This window comes from Siphateles boraxobius, unplaced genomic scaffold, assembly GCF_051911475.1.
Source record: "Siphateles boraxobius isolate OS27281-9 unplaced genomic scaffold, OSU_SipBor_1 47, whole genome shotgun sequence".
NCBI lineage: Eukaryota > Metazoa > Chordata > Actinopteri > Cypriniformes > Leuciscidae > Siphateles > Siphateles boraxobius.
The window spans coordinates 150,068-170,311 of NW_027509108.1; the positions used below are offsets into that span (position 1 = coordinate 150,068).

The 20,244-nt window shown below is 37.5% G+C and overlaps 1 protein-coding gene across 1 annotated transcript; it reads left to right on the top strand.

Annotated features, from left to right (window-relative positions):
• The first annotated feature begins 4,605 nt into the window (after nt 1–4,605).
• LOC143710381 (B-cell receptor CD22-like) lies at nt 4,606–12,143 on the top strand. The gene is made up of 9 exons (XM_077201333.1): nt 4,606–4,706; nt 4,864–4,907; nt 5,340–5,681; nt 5,765–6,013; nt 6,098–6,364; nt 6,503–6,593; nt 6,750–6,786; nt 8,493–8,728; nt 8,835–12,143. Exons 2-9 carry the CDS (start codon nt 4,865–4,867, stop codon nt 8,884–8,886), a joined length of 1,317 nt encoding a protein of 438 aa, XP_077057448.1. The 5' UTR covers nt 4,606–4,706; nt 4,864; the 3' UTR covers nt 8,887–12,143.
• Nucleotides 12,144–20,244: the final 8,101 nt, after the last annotated feature.

Below are 20,244 nucleotides of genomic sequence, written 5' to 3' on the forward strand. Positions count from 1 at the left end.
TACTTTTTTTACAGATAATTTCTCCAGCCTTTGAAAAAATCCTCTCACAAGGGACACTTGTTGCTGGCATGCAAAGATATTTTTTAGCTAGGACATACAAATGAGGAAAGATTACTGCTCTCTCTTTCCAGTAAGTTAGTGGATCATGAGTTCTGGGCAAATAAATACGCATCGTTGATGTATTTTTTCACTTCCACTGGGGCATCAGCTGTAGCATTGTGTATCAGAGTTTGATGGATACGAGTAAAAAAAAGTTCCCATAAAATGCCCTGTGTTACTACTGGTGTTGATGTTGATGGTGATGGTGATGTTGATGATCTTGATGGTGATGATGGTGATGTTGATGGTGATGATCTTGATGGTGATGGATACATCTATGCATACCTTGCCACAGATGTACGGCATCTCTTCTGGGGAGACTCCATTTTATCTATCTATCCAAATCTATCTAGATATGTATCTCTAATCTATCTATGTAATTAGATATATGTATCTACAATCTATCTATGTATTTAGATATGTATATATAATATGTATCTATAATCTATGTATTTAGATGTATCTATAAATGTATCTATACATCTATCTTTAATCTATCTATATATCTATCTATCTATCTATCTATCTATCTATCTATCTATCTATCTATCTATCTATATAGGCTATATATATATATATATATATATATATATATATATATATATATATATATATATCAATCTAGCTGTCTATATATATTTATATCAATGTATCTATTAATGTGTCACTATATGTATACTCTGTGTCTCTAGCCTATCACGTGACATGGGTGTTTTGAATCACGCTTCGAATCAGTGTTTCGAAACATCTGCACTTCGGGATCTCGCAAAGCTTCGGAACGACTGTTTCGCGTCTTGGGCGTAACTTGAAGTTGGCGTAACCTGAAGGAGCGTAACTTGAAGTCTTGCAGACTGCAGACAGATTCTATTGGAGAAATGGTCTTTTCTCTCACTAATATGTGCATGCAGTTACATATATCTTCCTGTAGATGGCGCGTCAGGTCGGTAAGCTGTAAGTGTGTGTGTGTGTGTGTGTGTGCGTGTGTGTGTGCGTGTGTGTGTGTGTGTGTGTGACGGCGCTTTCCGAGGTACCGATCAAAATAAAAAATAAATTTAAAAAATCCATCACCAATGACGTGTGTGTGTGGAATGTTCAGTTTTCTAATGTTACAAAATAAAAGCGTTTGAGATTCCTGGTAGACCCCAATGCTTTGTTCTGAAAAATAAATAAAAAATAAATAAACCCCGGGTTAAACTGGTCAAGAGGCTCTTCTTTGTGAGATTCAGGATTTACAGTGAATTATCAATTATGTTGATGATAGTTTAAATGAAGTCAAAGAGAAGCTGCTTCTCAAGAGTACGTGATGTACATTTATCTTGGGTTAGCATGTGCTAAAAAGGAAGCGGTTCTACAGAAGAGTCTTTTTTTTAGTGCCATGTGAATGTGACATTGATATTTCAGTGAACTCGCATGCAAATAATGACTTCAGTTCAGCTCCTCTGTGACTGAATTTATGCATTAATACAGATTCAAAGAGGCTTGAGTGACTTCTAGTCTTTTTAGTCCAGACAAAGTAACTCACTTTGGAGACAAAAATAGAACTAATTGCAAAACAACTGTTTTCAGCTTGGATCATTTTTATAAGGTGCAACATACTAAAAGTCCTAAGAAATCCTAGTTGAGGAAATATGTTTAATTCTCATCAATCTGAGATGTGTGCCATTAATTCCAGACAACAATACACCCCGATGGGCCTATTTTTTTCCTTTACCCCTATCAAAATAAAACTTTATACAATGAAAGCACCCATGAAAAGTAATTTTTTTTGTATTACAAGGTTCTTTGAAAATGAATTTTAATATGCAAATGAGCTATACACTAATCGAATATGCCCAAAATACACCCAAATAGGCTTAATTTTTTTCTTTACTCCTAAAACAATAAAACTTTACATAGTAAAAGTATACATGAAAAGTAAAACATTTTGTATTAGAAGTTTCTTTGAAATGAATTTGAATATGCAAATCAGCAATATACTAAGAGAATATGCACAAAATACACCCTAATGAGCTTATTTTTTCCTTTACTCCGATCACAATCAAACCTCACACAGTGAAAGTATACATTAAAAGTAACATTTTTGTTTTACAAGTTAGTATCTTGTAAAACAAAAATGTATGTAGTCAGTTTCTTGGTAAAATCTATTTTAAATATGCAAATGATGGCCAAGAAGCCATAAAATCACAGGTAGAAAAAACAGGGGCCAAATAACTAACACATTCATGTCCATTCAGTAAGTTCACCTATGCATAAACACAATAAATTTGAAGTCACTTGCCACACTTACCTGGGTCACTTGCCACAAAAAGACATACTGACCTTAATAATGGATTGCACAATCTTGCCTCCAGTTGCTTTCTAAATTCTCTTTTTTTAATTTACTACATCGTCTACCATAACCACAAGGGTCCACTTATGACAGTGTGTGTGAAATATATGTCAGATATGTCACACAGAAAATGGTACGGCTACTGGCAAAGTCTTTGATGGCTAAAGAACCAACAATAAAAGATGCCACTCAACTGCGTCGAACAGGTGTTTCTCCCGGTGTGACTGTACGCTTCTCTGGTGACATGATCATCCAATCCAAAAAGGACCAGTTCTTTAATAAGGAAAATGAACAATGGTTCTTGGTTTATCTCAGTGATAAACTTGAGAGGGCTGGGTGTATCACAGACCATGCAAAGCACGATGCAGTTGTGCTCATTGGGTGTAGGTAATGACACAGACTTGTTAGTACTCTTGTTGCATCATGCTGATCTGAATGCACAGGAGCTGTTTCTGGCACCAGAACCAAAGAAAGCAACAAAAACAAGATGGATATGGTGCATAAAGCAGACGAAGGAGTTACTTGGTGCCAAGGTGTGTGACAATCTCCTCTTTATCCATGCCATTTTAGGCTGTGATTCTGCGTCTCGTCTATTTGGCATAGGAGAGGGAATGGCAATGAAAAAAGTAAAGAATGACACTGGCTTTCTCGAACAAGCTAAGGTGTTCAGCCAGTCACTGGAAAATGTGGGCAAAGGCATCATCATTGCAGAAGGTGAAAAAGCTCTAGTTTCACTGTGGGGGTGAAAAAGATGAATCACTGGATATGCTGAGATACAGGCGATTCTGTGATAAAGTAACTCAGATCTCATCTCCAGTGGAACCGCAAACGCTCCCTCCAACGTCAACAGCTGCAAAGTTCCTTAGTCTTCGGGTCTTTTACCAAATGATGGAAGTGAACGTATGGGCCCAAAAGACTGGGGGTGGCATGTTTTGGATGGGAGATTTATGCCAATAATGACCGCATGGCCTGCGGCATCACAAGAAATACTAGATGTAGTCCGCTGTAGTTGCAAGAACGACTGCAGCACAAAGAGATGCACATGCAAAAAACATGGACGTGCACTGCCAGTTGCGGAGAATGTCGTGGTACTAACTGCACAAACTCACAGTTGCCTAATTTATCAGATGAATATGACCCAGAGGGGAAGAACTAAGCAAAGAACAAACCAGGAACTGATATAGGGGGTGCCAGAACCAAGAGACACAGAGAAGGGGTCGAGGATCCAGGCCGGATGTAAAAAAAAAAAAAAAAAAAACCTCCCCAGTTGTTGCTACTTTGTCGTGGTGGGGAGGCTTGTGTGAACTATACCGTGACCCTGAAGGCTATACCGGCGGGTGTTATACCCCTGGCAGGCACCACCAAGCCAGGCAGTTTTCAGGTTAGAGGCCAGTCTAAAAGCAGCATCGCCATCACCCACTGGCAGTAGAATGATTGGATGAAGATTGGGCCGATGTATTTGTCAATGGCGTTTCTGCCTATATGCAAATTAGGACATATTCAATAACTGTGGAGCTCATGTGCATATTCAAATTCATTTCAAAACAAACTTGTAATACAAAAAAAGTTACTTTTCATGTATACTTTTACTATGTAAAGTTTTATTGTGTTAGGAGTAAAGGAAAAAATTAAGCCTATTTGTATTTTGGGCACATTCGATTAGTGTATAGCTCATTTGCATATTAAAACTCATTTTCAAAGAAACTTGTAATACAAAATGTTTTACTTTTCATGGGTACTTTCATTGTGTAAAGTTTTATTTTGAAAGGAGTAAAGGAAAAAAAATAGGCTCATTGGGGTGTATTGTTGTCTGGCCTTACTGGCACACATCTCAGATTGATGAGAATTAAACATATTTCCTCAACTAGGATTGCTTAGGACTTTTAGTATGTTGTTCTAGACACCTTATAGAAATGATCTAAGCTGGAAAAAATTATTTTACAATCAGTCTGTTGTAAAACGCTACTTTGCCTGGACTATTTTAGGCATTTAATCATAATCAGACATTTTCATCTGGGTTTGCGGAATCATATTTCATAAGAATTAAAAAAATTTTTTTTTTTTAAATATATATATATATATATATGTGTGTGTGTGTGTGTGTGTGAGTGTGTGTGTGTGAGAGAGAGTGTAAACTAGCACTTGTGTTGTTTGACTGGAAGAGGAGTGTTTTGCACTCGTTCAGAGGAAGTGAAGAAAGATAGGATGTGTGAAAACAGTTAACTAGCAAACAGATCACAGTGCAGTTTTTACACTCAGACTCTGCAGATTAAGAAAGGTAGGACACATATATTTTACAATGCAAAAACATGTTTCAGCTTTAATAGAGAGATTATTTAATATGATTTATTAAGTAGCTATACTTGTTTTATATGTATCTGTAAACACGCGTCATACATTTGTGTAATTGTAACAATCTTCCTCATGTCTTCCAGAATGTTTGGTGTTTTCTCTCTGATTTCTCTGCTTGTGATTCCTGGTGAGTCTGAACCTAATTCTTATTTTCACACATACGCTGAAGAAACCTCCATCTTTCAGGATGTTTTGTCTGTGTTTCTGTATTTAAAGACAGTTTAATGTATATGTCAAGAATATGTAGTGTTCACAGTTCTGCTAAACTGACAGAAACCTTCGATATATATCACGCATCAAATTAGTCTTTTTAGACACTTCCAGGAAATACTGGCTATCGGCGCCATTTTTGTGTTCATGTAAAGTGTTTATGATCCTCTGGGTGGCATTTTACTAGAGTATTTAGGATATAGCGAACATGAGTGTTTTTTTAAAAGTAGCGTGTGTATAAAAACAAGCAAAGAAAATACTGAAGTAGAAGAACTGCGTTTGTGTTGTAGAGAAAAATAAAAACACACAGATGCTCAAATTCAGTGTTTTCCTGTTTTATATTTTCCAGGGATTTGCGGACAGGAATGGAAGATTCAGTACACAAATATGATGAAATGTGTCATAAAGGGTTCAAAAACACATTTATCCGGCACTTATAAACACCCAGATCGTCTCAATGTGACAGAGATATTTTGGACCGTAAACCCTGATATATACAAAAACACCAATTTGTTGAATCTTCCAGATTACAGCGGCAGAGTTCAGTATTTCCCCATTAAAGACCGAACATTCGTTCTCCAGCTCAGTAATGTGAGACATGAGGATGAAGGAATGTACTGCATCAGAATCGTGACAAATGAAGAAAAAGAAAGATATCTGTTTACTCCTGGGATTGAGCTCAAAGTCACAGGTACAGTCAAACTAATATTGCACTGACAGATTTTACTCTGTTCTTTCATATTAATATAAATCATGATTTGTCTGTGATTTCAGAGCTCAGAGTGGAGATTCCTGAAGAGGTCGTTGAGAAAGATTCACCTGTTTTATTTTGTAACACCACCTGTAACCTCTTAAACACAACACACTTTATCTGGTATAAAAACGGCGAGTCTTTCTCAGAGTCGAGCGTCGGGAATCGGCTGATTCTGCAGTCGGTCAGCAGTGATGATACGGGAAACTACAGCTGTGCAGTGAGAGATCAGAAACATCTGCCGTCTCCTGCCGTCACTCTCAGCGTCAGATGTAACACACACTTCCAGCTTTCAGACAAAGTCAGTCCAGACTCATCAAATGATGCACTGTAAGTAATTTTTAGTCTTTTTTCAGATCCTCCAAAGAGCGTCTCAGTGTGGGTCAGTGGGTCTGGTGTAATAGTGGAGGGAGATTCAGTGACTCTGAACTGCAGCAGTGACTCAAACCCTCCTGCTCTGAACTTCAGCTGGTTTAAGGAGGATGAAACCTCAGCTGTTGGATCTGGACAGAGTTTCAGCATCTCCAGCTTTAACTCCAGTTTCAGTGGACGCTTCTACTGTGAGGCTCAGAATAAATATGGATTTCTGAGATCAGCGTCTGTTTCACTTTTCACTGTTAAAGGTATTCAAGACACTCCTGTTGCTCATCATGTTTAAATTAAGTGTGAAGTTCATAATTTATCATAACATGTTCATAGACTTGTTGGCTCTTCTGCTGGTGTCATTATCAGCCGTGTGAATGATGTTTCTCTTCGATCAGGTGGCCTGAACACAGATCTGTATGCAGCCGCTGGGATCGGGGCTGCGCTCATCGCCGTCTGCGTTATTGTTGTAGTAATAAAAATCCTCAGGTAAGAGAAAACTGCTGTGGAACATATGGCGTTTTTATAACTCACAGGTCATATTACCTACTTTCACAACACTTTAATTCTGTATTTTCCCCTTTTAAGATGTGTATTTCCATGAAATATATACTGTATGTTTCCAATCTCTCTTTTCTCCAGTAGGAAAGCAGGAGATACTGGTGTCCAAGTTTCAAAACAGGCAAGTCTAAAATAGTGTTTATTTCAGCACGCTTTCAGGCAATTATGATCCCAATGGGTGAATGTGATTTCAAAAAGTACAACATGTTTCATTTACATCTTTGTTGACCATGGAACAACATTTCAATCAACCAATCAGATTTGAGGGACACTTTTACAGTTTGTTAAGTTTATTAAAACCAGGGTTAGGTGCTTCTACATCAGTGTTATTCACATATAATTTCCAAGTTATGAGTATTGGGACTACATTTTCGGACAGGAATGTTGATTCAGGAACATGTTGGTCTTGGAAAATCACAGTGATCATCTGGGGCCTCATTTATAAACATTGCGTACGCACAAAAGAAGGCGCACGCCGCTCTCTACGCAATAATTGGTATTTATAAAAAGCAAACTTGACGGTAAAATGTGCGGTCCTTCACGCAAGCTCTGACCCAGGCGTACGCACAAATACGGGTGAAATGAGAAATGGCGACACCGTCGGCAGATGGAAGAAACACGTGAAAGTGTGTGAAACTGTAGACCGTTGTGTAAAATAAATGGCAATAGGCCTACTGCCTGTCATAAATAACACGAAGACTTCACGAAGCAAGCCTTACAATTCTTACAGCCTACACGAACACCCGTTTGATCGATCTGCAACAGAAATGCAAATTAACACACATTTGCAAAAAGAAAAGTGAAATATGTTCTGCAATAATATTGGCATGTTATACAATTCATCATAAATAAGATGGTAAACAGAACGAAATAATGTACAAAACTGATATTCTCGCCAATGTGTCCGTCTGGCGGAGCAGATATATGCAATTAGATAGATAGATAGATAGATAGATAGATAGATAGATGTATTATTTGTCCACTGGGGAAAGTTGTTTTCATAGTAAAAATGTCTTCATCAGCTACGGAATCATGGTATTCATGCATATGCCTTTAGTTTGTTTTATTTTAGATAAAATAACGTATGACGTATGTCTCAACCATTCAGAAAGCTGCTAGAAGTTACATTTGCGCTGAACTATTTCCCATTTCCAAGTAGATTATAACCGACATCTGTAGCTTGTCAGATGCAATTAAATGGATGGAAATAAAATGCCCCATCACAATGCGTAATGACGCACAATGGCTGATCTTGCGCTCTTAGAAGATGTGGAAAATGGAAGGATTCGGAGTGAACGCATATTCAGACAGCAAGAAGACTTGCTGGCAAATGTCCGACCATTTCTTTTTTATTTCGGCCACAGTCCGAGGTTGTGAGGCTACAGCATTTACGGCGTTTGCAACCTTTTGCCACTCAAGTGCCTTTTTGGCATTAGTAGTGCCCACACTGTGCCCTTCAAACAACATTTTTCTCCTCTTTTCCACCTCACCAACGATAACTTCTACTTCACATTGAGTGAAGTTACGGTTTTTTGATTTCCTCTCTGTGTTTGCCATGATTTCGCAATCGATGAATATTAACTTGTGGGCGTTTCACGGACTATTTATGGGCAACTATGGGCGTGACATGAAGCCGCAAAAGCTGCGCTACATTTAGAATTGATTGTGATTTATTAAGGGGAAATGCGTAGGATGTGCGTGCGCACGGTTTAATAAATCCGAATATTTCTGTGCGTACGCACGTCCTATGTTTCATCCGTACTCCACTTCTGACGCAAATCCTACGCAAAGTTTTATAAATGAGGCCCCTGGACTGTGTTTATTCAGGAAAACAGCAGCGGAGCAGTGACGAATCAGATGAGCACGAGTGATTCAGGCGTTCAGAATGACTTGATGTACGCAAGCATCGCTCACAAGAGTCCCAGGAAGCCTCAGAGCGCTGGAGATGAAGACGAGGTTCAGTACGCCACCGTCCAGCACCACAGAAACACAGGGAACACGAGTGTGAAGGCTGAAGGTCAGTCTGGAGACGTGAGGGATCGTGGTCCTGCTGACTCTTCCAGGTGAGGCGCATTCATTACTCACCATTAAAGATTTGAACCAATCGGTTTTATGTGTATGATTTAATCTGTTTTATCTTATTTTGTCTTTTTTACACTTATTGAACAGATCCGATGATTCCAATGTGATCTACAGCAGCATCAATGTTGCAGGAAGATGAACTGCTACTGAACCATTGCGTCAACGCTGACATGACATCCCAAATGCGGCATGAAATGGAAGTGGCAACCAACGTTACGCCATACTGTGATGTATTTCTGAGTGAATCTTTGTGTGTGTGTGTGTTACTGTTTTGGATATATGTAGTCTGTATAAATTGTCTTTACCTGCAGAGTTTGTTGGTCATTCACAAGTTGCACAAGCAATAATTTGATCTGAACAGCTGCTTCATTGTGAACTCATGACTAATAGAATATTTGCGGGTTTTGTTCCATACTGTGAACTGTATGTAAATATCACTTCATCCACTGTTTTTCTGTGTAATAAAGTTTCCTGTGTGGTTTATTTAATGTGAAAAAAAATATATTAAAGGGCACCTATTATGCAAAATTCACTTTTACATGGTGTTTGAACATAAATGTGTGTTGGCAGTATGTGAGCAAAACCACCCTAGAATGATAAAAATCCACCCAGTGGTTTCTTTACAATCTCAATAAATCATAAGCACTGTCTCAGACCGAGCTGTTCTAAGATTCGGCTCAGTGTGACATAGAATTGAGCAAGCCCCACCGACGTGGTTTGATTGACACTATGGTTTTGGCATAGACCCCGCCCTCGGTGATCTGTACACCATCCTCCATTAGTGATGGGCGATACTGCAAATTTCTGTATCGATCCGATACCGAGTAAATACAGGGCCAGTATCGCCGATATCGATACCGATACCGATACTTTTTCATTTTAAAAGCATGCATTTGAACTTGTATGCACTTACAGCAGTGTGTCATGATTTATGAGGTGAATGCATCATTAATATGCTAAATCTGAACACGTTTTCATGACTACTAGGCCTAAATATTTTGTGATCTGTGCTCTCAACTCCCCTTTAATTAGTCAGTGACTTTTACAAAACTACCCAAATTATAGTACTAGCCTACTGTTCAAAAGTTTGGGGTCTGTAAGATTTTTATTTCTCTTAGTAAAAACTGTAATATTACAATTTAACAATTTAACATAGGCTATCTGTTTTCTATGCCATAGTAAACTGTAATTTATTCATGTGATCAAAGCTAAATTTTCGGCATCATTACTCCAGTCATGATGATAATTCATTTTAATATGCTGATTTGCTGCTCAGGAAACATTTCTTATTATTATCAATGTTGAAAACAGTTTCATATTTTGTTGGAAACCATGATACATTTTATGCAGAATAATTTGATGAACAAAGTTGAAAGAACAGCATTTATATGAAGTAGATTTTTTTTTTTACAGTGTAAAACCCTTGACTGTCACTTTTGATCAATTTAATGTATCGATCCTTGTTGAATAAAAATATTAATTTCATTAAAAAGATCTTACTGACGTCAACATTTTAAACCATTATGTACAGTTTTGGTTTGTTTATTGCGAAATAACTCCCGATTGTTTCTCTGTCGTCTAAGCAAGGCTTCGTTTCCCAAACGCACTGGGCCTGTGAGCTCAGCGAAGCACCAGCATCGAACGCTCTCTGTGATTGATTGGTTTCGTCTTGTATACAGATGACTAGGAGAAAAGGTTCTATCCTACTCAATTACCCGCTAACATTCGCTTATTTTTCCACTTAGAAGCTTATTTTACGCACTGAATTGCATGCTAAATTAATAAAAAATTACTGGTAAAAAAAACACACATTTGGATCGATATTTTTGTGTGAGGATCGATCCTTTTCGATACCACGTCAGTATCGAAGTATCGATACTTCAGGATCGATCCGCCCATCACTATCCTCCATTGTTTCAATGACAGCCGGTGTTCTGACGATTTGTGCTGCCTTGTCGAAAATGTCTCCTAAGAAACATAAGTGTTCTGTTGTGGGATGTAATAATGTTCATAATAGTTTTCACTTACTTCCGACATCAGAGCCACTGAAAACGCAGTGGATGGATTTTATTTAGGAAGGAAAGGCGCCACTTAAGCTTCCAAAATACATTTATGTTTGCGCGAATCATTTTGACTGACTGTTTTGTGAACGAGGGTCAATTCAAAGCAGGTTTTGTTTCAAAGTTAATCCTCAAGCCTACTGTTCGCGATCCAACGTCACCTCCAGTAGAAGTAAGTGTATTTTATGATTTTCGAGCAAATAGTCATTTCAGTCGATGTCAGCCAATTAAACAACAAATGCGTCTAAAGTTGTTGTCGTCGTCGTAGGATGTCTGTGTAATAATTTAAACCTTGTTTGTATAGTGTCTATACCACACGTTTATAAATATATTTTTTAAAGATATTGTATTAAAAACTGTGCATGTTTTCTGTAAAGACAAGACATCAAAATTGCTGTTTCATCCGTCTTGTAACCTTCCATACAACAAATAGCGTCAGACAGTTTTATGTCACGTATTATTTTTTGCAACAATTACAAATGTAAATAAATGAATACCTGTTCTATCTCCCTGCAGCATATATTTTCTTGTTCTGTAGCCATCTTCTCACATTTGCCACATAAGCACCTGTACGACAAGTAATGTAACCATGACGCAACAGGTTCCTCGCATAAATGTAATTTCGTTTGTACGTAGCAAACGTTATCATTGTATTTGTGTTTGTAGTTTCAAAAAATTGCGCCAACGTTTTCACAGTTTGTGTGTGTCTGTGTGTGTGTTGCACATCCATAATTGCAAAGGGGACGCGATTACAACTCTATAAGTACATACATGTATCAAATAACCATTCCGAGACGTCCTGGTCCATTCTCATTTGTGTTTCTTCTGCAGAAAGAAATCTGTCAGACATGTACGGCTGAATGCATACAAAACAGCGGGTCTGTCATTCTCAGCCATTCTGCTTCTACCGACTGTTGTTTGCAAGTTATGCCCTCATCCAAAGGCTGGGCGGGGATATGCAGCTCATTTACATTTAAGGTGGTACACCCCAAAACACCTCTTTTTAAAACAGGCCACAAAAATGACATTTTCAAATGGTTATAATAAATTAATTGTGGGGTATTTTGTGCTGAAACTTCACAAATACATTCTGGGGGCATAATAGGTGCCCTTTAAAGTATATTATTTTTGAATTCTGAGTTAAATAAAGATCAAATGGTATAGATTGTTTATCAAGAAAGATTGTATTTACTGCAATCTGTTTTTGTATGTGTTAAAAAGAGTAGAGCATCAGTGCCTCCTCCTGGCGGAGGGCGAGTGTGTTTGCTTGCTAACTGCTTGTTTTTTTGGGGCATGCCCATGAAGTCTGTTAATAAATGTTGGGTTATATCTTCAACCTTGGCTTCATTGAGTTTTTAAAAAATAACCTTTCTTAGTAATCCCAAGTGGTCGCTCGGCCACAAGATCCCGATACAATATTAAAAACCATTCAGTGCACGGAACTGTCTAAATGAATCAAACTGAATCGCAAACTATTTCAGGTGTTTTTGTAAAGCTGTTTGATCAATTAGGCTCGCAGAGCTTCAGACTGACGGCAGAAGGTCATGGGTGCGTTTCCAGATAACGCTGTTTCTTAGCGCGCCAAAGTCAGTTGTAGTTCAGTTCAGTTCATTTATTTATAAAGCACATTTAAAAACGGCCACTGGCCGACCAAAGTGCTGTGCACATAGAAAATGAAACTAATGGAATTTAGTGACATGAATAATGATAAGCAGTTCAAAGCAGAATAATCATTGTAAGTTAAAAGCAACAGAAAATAAATAGGTTTTAAGACAAGACTTGAACTCAGACAGAGAGGAAGTTGATCTAATATAAAGTGGGAGCTTGTTCCACAGTGTGGGTCGGGAGCAGCCATTTCGCTAATACAATGCTAAATCATAAATCAGATGTGGTACAATGACATAATGGGTTTAAATTGTCGTTTAATGAGATCTAGCTAATATATGGTGTAAGTACCGAGAATTTTCACGTGAATAAATCCGACTATTCTTCATATGTATTTTAATGGCCCAGTGGCAGAACTTTTGCCAAGTGTGTCAGAGGTTCTGGGTTCTAATCCGCCAGGGCCGGCCCGTGGCATAGGCGGACTATAGGCAAATGCTGGGGGCGCCACTCAATAGGGGCGCCAAAATGAGTGAACGAGTGAATTTAAAATTTTTTTTTTTTTAAATACTATTTTAAAAACATTAATTAAAAATACTACGAAATAAAGCTAAAAAACTCCACAAAAACTTAACTAAGTCCCCCGACTCCGGTCCGGCGCATCAATCTTCCCCCGCCCAGCGAGTGCTTGAAGTGCGTCAGAAACAGAGCGCGCGCGATCAGTTTACTGTTGGTAATTTGTTGTGTAGCGTCGGCCCTCGCTGCATCCAATGTAGACAGCATTTCTTTCGTTTGAGGGCACTTAGCACACTCAAGCACCCCGTAGAAACGGACCTGGCAGCTCGCGCCAGGTCTAGACATGGTGAAAGTTACCTGATTGTGACTGACGGCCAAATTTACATGACATATTTTAGATTAGCATTATAGTCTGCAATAGATACAGTGCCAAACGGAAGAGAAGAGGATAAAAGGGGATAAAGACAGAGGTAATGTAATGAATGAACAGTTTATCTAATTGCATAGTAGTAAGATATATAATTTAATGGCAGTTATTTTTACCTTAAACTTTAAGCTAACAATTGTTCTGAGTTCTCCAGAGGCCAGACAGTGTGATTTGTAACAATCGCGTCAGTTTTTTTTACGTATACAGCAAAATCCCCAGTGTTAAATGAACACTCCTGGTGTACATATAGGTCCAACTACAGGGTGTTAAAAATGAACACTGAAGCAGTGTTGAAGTTAATGAGATAATTCGGGGATTAATTAAGTGATGATTGGCCATTAGTGGTGACACCTGATGTTAATAAGCAGAATCATTGAAGGAAAGAGAAACAACAAGAATGGAAAAAAGAGAAACACAAGAACTACTGACTTCGAACCTTTACACATTATTGCACTTATTATTACCAGTGTGACTTTATTTCTGTCATACATCTACAAAAAGTTATTGAGAATCAACAGAAGTTTAGACGGCAATGTTTTATGGAATTTTTCATTTCAAGCCACCATTATGGTGGTCAGTGTTTGTTTTAGTTGGGCTCTTGAATCTTTTCATTTATTATTGTTAGTTTTTCTCTGGCTGCTCCAACATTGTGTTTATAAAGCAAATTTGTTATTGCACGAGAAAACCTGCTAACAATATGTTGTGAAGATGACATTATCATCATGTAGTGATGATGACATTATCATCATGAAGTGACCTGATTCACTGATGTCATTCAGAGTCTAAATCTTTGACTATATGATTAATGTTGAGTTTTAGTATTGGTGATTATAGCCGTGAGATTCTACAGTTTGAAATCCAACAGAATTATGAAAAATTTTGAAAAATCTTTGAGCACTGGAGCTCGTGTGTTTAGACACACAAGCATCAAGAATCAGCGTATGAATCACAACAATGGTGACAATAAACAAACTCGTGACACACAGATCAACTCTGAACATCACAAAACAAGCTATTAAAGTCATAACAAAACAATAGCAAAAAAATAACATGCAAACAGGAAAAACAATGAAAATTACAGGACAATTCAGCTGTATAATTTATTCATTCTGCAATGCATGATGGGAGCCATGGATGCATTTTGATTGGTGGCTCCCATCATGCACTGCAATATGAATCTTTCGTTTGATTGTCACCATTGTTGAGATTCACATGTAGATTCTTGATATCTGTGTGAGATTTTAAAACCTTCAGATTAGTAAAGCACTGCTGGAATTAGTTACTGTAATGAATAAAACCTTTGTTTAATCAGTTTATAATGCTGGCTGAGTGAATCAGGACACTACAGGAGTGTAATTTCATAATTTAAACATAACCATCATGACCTGGGCTGTGTATCCCAAAAGCATTTAAAAATAACTTGATCATAGAACAATAGCAATAACAGGTCTGTACGATTAAATTAGGCTTACGGATGCTTTCAGGAAACACAGCCCAGGTCATGATGGTTATGTTTAAATGATGAAATTACACTCCTGTAGTGTCCTGGTTTCTCTTGCAGTAACACATGTGTTTTTTAAACACAGAGTTGGAGCAGCCAGAGAAATTCTAATGTTAAAAAGCAAAGAGTCCAGAGCCCAACTAAAGCAAACACTGATCGCCATAATGGTGACATGAAACAAAACATTCCATAAAGCATTACCATCTAAACTTCTGTTCAATATAAATAAGAATGTGTGTAGATGTATGACAGAAATACATGGTAATAATAAGTACAATAATGTGTAATGGCTCGAAGTCAGTATTTCTTGTGTTTCTCTTTTTTCTGTTCTTGTTGTTTCTCTTTCCTTCAATGATTCTTCTTAATAACATTAGATGTCACCACTAATGGCCAATCATCACTTAATTAATCACTTAATTATCTCATTAACTTCAACACTGCTTCAGTGTTCATTTTTAACACCCTGTAGTTGGACCTATATGTACACCGAGAGTGTACATATGTACACTGGGGATTTTGCTGTGTATTCACTATCACTTTTATTAATTAATGTTTTACTCTACAGTTGTGCAGTTTTGAGGGGGATATATGGCATTTTTTAAATTTATTTGCCAAAATTATTAATGATATTTATATAGGCTACAGGTTTATTAAAAGTAGCAACGTTTTATGTGAAATTAACATTAAAGAAGACATTTCGCAGTTTTATTCATGGTGAAAACATGAAATGTGCCATAGTTTAGTGGAAGATTGCTGCCATCAACTGCAAAACAAACACTTTTGCTAGCGCTCAATGAATAGTTTGTGCATGAATGACATTTGGACGATGACATCACTGTTTTATCCAGAGCGGCTATATATACTGAACAAAATTATAAACGCAACAAAACTGTAAAGCTGTAAATCTGCCTTGAAATAATCTATATTGTAAAAAGCGCTATAAAATTAAATGGGACTTGACTTGAATGCTAGGTGTAATGCTCTTGCTATTTGTGTTTAGGCTGTAATGTGTTTGTGTGTGTATATATATATATATATATATATATATATATACATATATACATATATATACATATATATATATATAGGATAAATAATCATGAACACAATGACAGGGCGAAATGGGCTGTGATGCATGGGGCACCAGGTAAAATTTGCCTGCAGCAAATTGGCCAGGGCCGGCCCTGTAATCCGCTCTCGTATAGTTTTGTTTCCCTCTTATTAAAACCAATTATGTTTATCAGTGGTTGTATATCAAGCAGGGACAAATTTGAGTGCATTTTATTTTGTGATTTCACCGGAACGAATAGAGTCTCCGAAACGGATTAAAGCGCGCGTCCGCGTGAAAATTGTGCGCTTGAGCACTTTGATCACTTGATTTAAAAAACAACACATTTCAGCATGCTAAGATCAGCTCTTGTTTAACAAACGAAAGCAAAGAATGCTCTGCAAGTTAACTGTAGATGTTTTATTTATTTTGTATTGGTAGGCTACATCCGTGCCGCGAGATGTTTCAAAAGTGGTGGCAGTGGCGGTTCTACATTGAATTACACCCTGGGCGAGACCACCTTTGAGCACCCCCCCCCCCCCCCAAAATAAATGAATAAATAAAACACACACACAAGATTATCCACAAACAGTCATATTTTATTATAGAAACATAAGTTAAAGAGAAAATTATATTTCTCAATTGCACAAATCCTTCATTACATCCAACATTGCCAAAAGACAATGAACACAATTCTGCACAGACTATGACAGTGTAAGTTATCAGAACTTAAATATACACTATATACATAAATGTGCCAAAAATATCAGATGTATAAAAAATTTAACAAGAGCAGAGAGCAACAATAATATAACACATTAAGAATAATATACAAATAAAATATAGAATAAATATTCTATAGCACAAATACTTTATCACACAAATGTGAACACACACTAAAGAGAATCTAAGTTAATTATTACACTATTGCACTAAGAACAGAACATTGGCTGTCATCATGAGGCCATTATAACTGTCATGAATATTTTTCTTGACATCAACTACAGAGTTAAAAATTGAATTTGTCATTAAAATGTCATTGTACCACTGTAGTTGGAGCCCGTTCTCATCCTTTGGCGGCATATGTGACGCCATATGACAAAACGGCGAAATACTACGCACATGGCACCCTTTAGCTTTTACACATGCCTCAACCTGATGCAGAACCATAAAACACGACGCCGTAGGAGTGACGGCGTAGCTACGCCGTGGAGTTGACGCAGAAGCATAATGAGGCCTTAACGCGTGCAGTGTGAAACCGGCTTCACACACGCCAATTCCCCAATTCCCCACACTGTGAAATGATGGATAGCCTAATAGAAAACCGCTTCGCGGCGCAAAGGATTTTTTTTTTTAACTGCTCGTGCCGCCCCCCCATGTGACATGAAAAAATGCCGCGCCGGGCGACTGCCCGGTTCGCCGTGCCAAAAACCGCTACTGAGTGGTGGGGACAATATCGACCCTACACTGTAAAAAAAGATTAGTTGACTCAACTTAACTAAGTCAAGTAATCTTGTTGCTTTGACTGAGTTAAGTTGAGTCAACTTATAGTGTCAAGTTTATTGCACTTCAAAACACGAGTTGACTCAACTTCCTGTATCAAGTAATGTGGACTGGAAAACATTAGTTAAGAGAACTAAAAAAAAGATGTTGGTTGATCTTATGTTGTTAAATGGACTGCATTTATATAGTGCCATCCAGCTTGTCGGGAGCAGCTGGGGTTAGGTGTCTTGCTCATGGACACCTCGACACTTGGTCAGGTGGATCCGGGGATTGAACAACCAACCTTCTGGTTTGTAGACTACCTACATGAACCACTGAGCCACTGCCGCTCAGATTTTATCAAGTTAGTTTACAGAAATTACTAGATTTCAAAAATTTAAGCAAGCTAATATCTACAAAGAATCTACATGAGAATTGAGAATTGGCCAGTCAAACTTAACACTGACACTCTGGCGGCGCTAGCCAGCTGAATTAACAGCGCTCAAAGTCGACACTCAGAGGCTGTGTTCAAAATCATATTCTATACCGTCATTCACTATTCCCTACATTAGTTCACTAATATAGTCCACTTGACTGAGTGAATAATTCAGTGAATTTTCAGTTAATTAAGTTAATTGAGACCCTGATTAACAACTGCTGTTAACAATCAGAATCACTGAAGGAGATAGGAACAAGAAGAACAGAAAAAAAGACGAAATCAAGATAAAAGACATTAAATCTTAGCAAAAGATCTCAGCAGAGGAGGATTAAACATCTCCACAAACAGCATTACCAGCTTCACTTATTACTAACCAGACTGAGTTTATTTCTGTCAGACGTCTACAGAAGTTCTTATTAAAAGGTGACAGAGGTTTAGATGTCATTTTATTTTCATTTGATGTTACCATAATAGTGATCAGTGATTGCTTTAGTTGGGCTCTTGACCCTTGACTTTTGAACATTAGTTGTTCTTTGGCTGCTGTAGCTGTGTCTTTAAAATACATCAGCTATGGCACAAAGCTGAAGACAACAGGATGACAATGACTGTTTGTTAATAGTCACAATCATCATGTAATGGCCTGGTTTACTGATCTCATTTGCTGCCTAAAGTTGTTAAATGGTGATGTTTTGTAGTTTTGATTTTGTTGTCATTGTAATTTTACAGATTGAGATCTATCGTGGATTTGACGTAAAGAAAATAATAATGATTTTAAAAAGGTTATACTCAGAACATTTTGAACTTCTTGATCAGCCAGACACACACAGGCATCAATAATTGGTGTATGAATCTCAACAATGGTGACAATCAACAAAAAAGATAACATTAAATTTGAACATCCCAAAATACGCAACTAAAAGTCAACACAAAACCAAAAGCAAAAATAAAAACAAAAAGTAAAAATTAAAGCAAATAACCAGACAAATCAGCTGCATAATTTATTCATGCTGCAATGCATGCTGGGAGTCATGTTTTTTTTTTTTGGTACCCAACATGCATTGCAGCATAAAACTTATGATTGTCACCATTGTTGAGATTCATACACCAATTAGATGCCTGTGTGTGTCTGGCTGATCAAGAAGTTCTAAATGTTCTGAGTATAACCTTTTTAAAAACATTATTTTCTTTACATCAAATCTTTTTGGATTGAGATCTAGCGTGGAAAATCACAATGACAACAAAATCAAAACTACAAGACATCACCATTTAACAACTTTAGACCGCAAATGAGATCAGTAAACCAGGCCATTACATGATGATTGTGACTATTAACAAACAGTCATTGTCATCCTGTTGTCTTCAGCTTTGTGCCATAGCTGATGTATTTTAAAGACACAGCTACAGCAGCCAAAGAACAACTAATGTTCAAAAGTCAAGTGTCAAGAGCCCAACTAAAGCAATCACTGATCACCATTATGGTAACATCAAATAAAAATAAAATGACATCTAAACCTCTGTCACCTTTTAATAAGAACTTCTGTAGACGTCTGACAGAAATAAAGTCAGTCTGGTTAGTAATAAGTGAAGCTGGTATTGCTGTTTGTGGAGATGTTTAATCCTCATCTGCTGAGATCTTTTGCTAAGATTTAATGTCTTTTATCTTGATTTCGTCTTTTTTTCTGTTCTTCTTGTTCCTATCTCCTTCAGTGATTCTGATTGTTAACAGCAGGTGTTTATCAGGGTCTCAATTAACTTAATTAACTGAAAATTAACTGAATTATTCACTCAGTCAAGTGGACTATATTAGTGATCTAATGTAGGGAATAGTGAATGAGGGTATAGGATATGATTTTGAACACAGCCTCTGAGTGTCGACTTTGAGCGCTGTTAATTCAGCTGGCTAGCGCCGCCAGAGTGTCAGTGTTAAGTTTGACTGGCCAATTCTCAATTCTCATGTAGATACTTTGTAGATATTAGTTTGCTTAAATTTTTGAAATCTAGTAATTTCTGTAAACTAACTTGATAAAATCTGAGCGGCAGTGGCTCAGTGGTTCATGTAGGTAGTCTACAAACCAGAAGGTTGGTTGTTCAATCCCCGATTCCACCTGACCAAGTGTCGAGGTGTCCATGAGCAAGACACCTAACCCCAGCTGCTCCCGACGAGCTGGATGGCACTATATAAATGCAGTCCATTTACCAACATAAGATCAACCAACATCTTTTTTTTAGTTCTCTTAACTAATGTTTTTCAGTCCACATTACTTGATACAGGAAGTTGAGTCAACTCGTGTTTTGAAGTGCAATAAACTTGACACTATAAGTTGACTCAACTTAACTCAGTCAAAGCAACAAGATTACTTGACTTAGTTAAGTTGAGTCAACTAATCTTTTTTTACAGTGTAGCAAAAAGTGGTGGGGGACA

Excerpts from the sequence above, each read along its gene's own strand:
- LOC143710381 (XM_077201333.1), top strand. The coding sequence starts at position 4,865 with ATGTTTGGTGTTTTCTCTCTGATTTCTCTGCTTGTGATTCCTG. Across the intron at positions 5,682-5,764 it reads GATTGAGCTCAAAGTCACAG|AGCTCAGAGTGGAGATTCCT; the intron begins GTACAGTCAAAC and ends CTGTGATTTCAG. Across the intron at positions 6,365-6,502 it reads TTCACTTTTCACTGTTAAAG|GTGGCCTGAACACAGATCTG; the intron begins GTATTCAAGACA and ends CTCTTCGATCAG.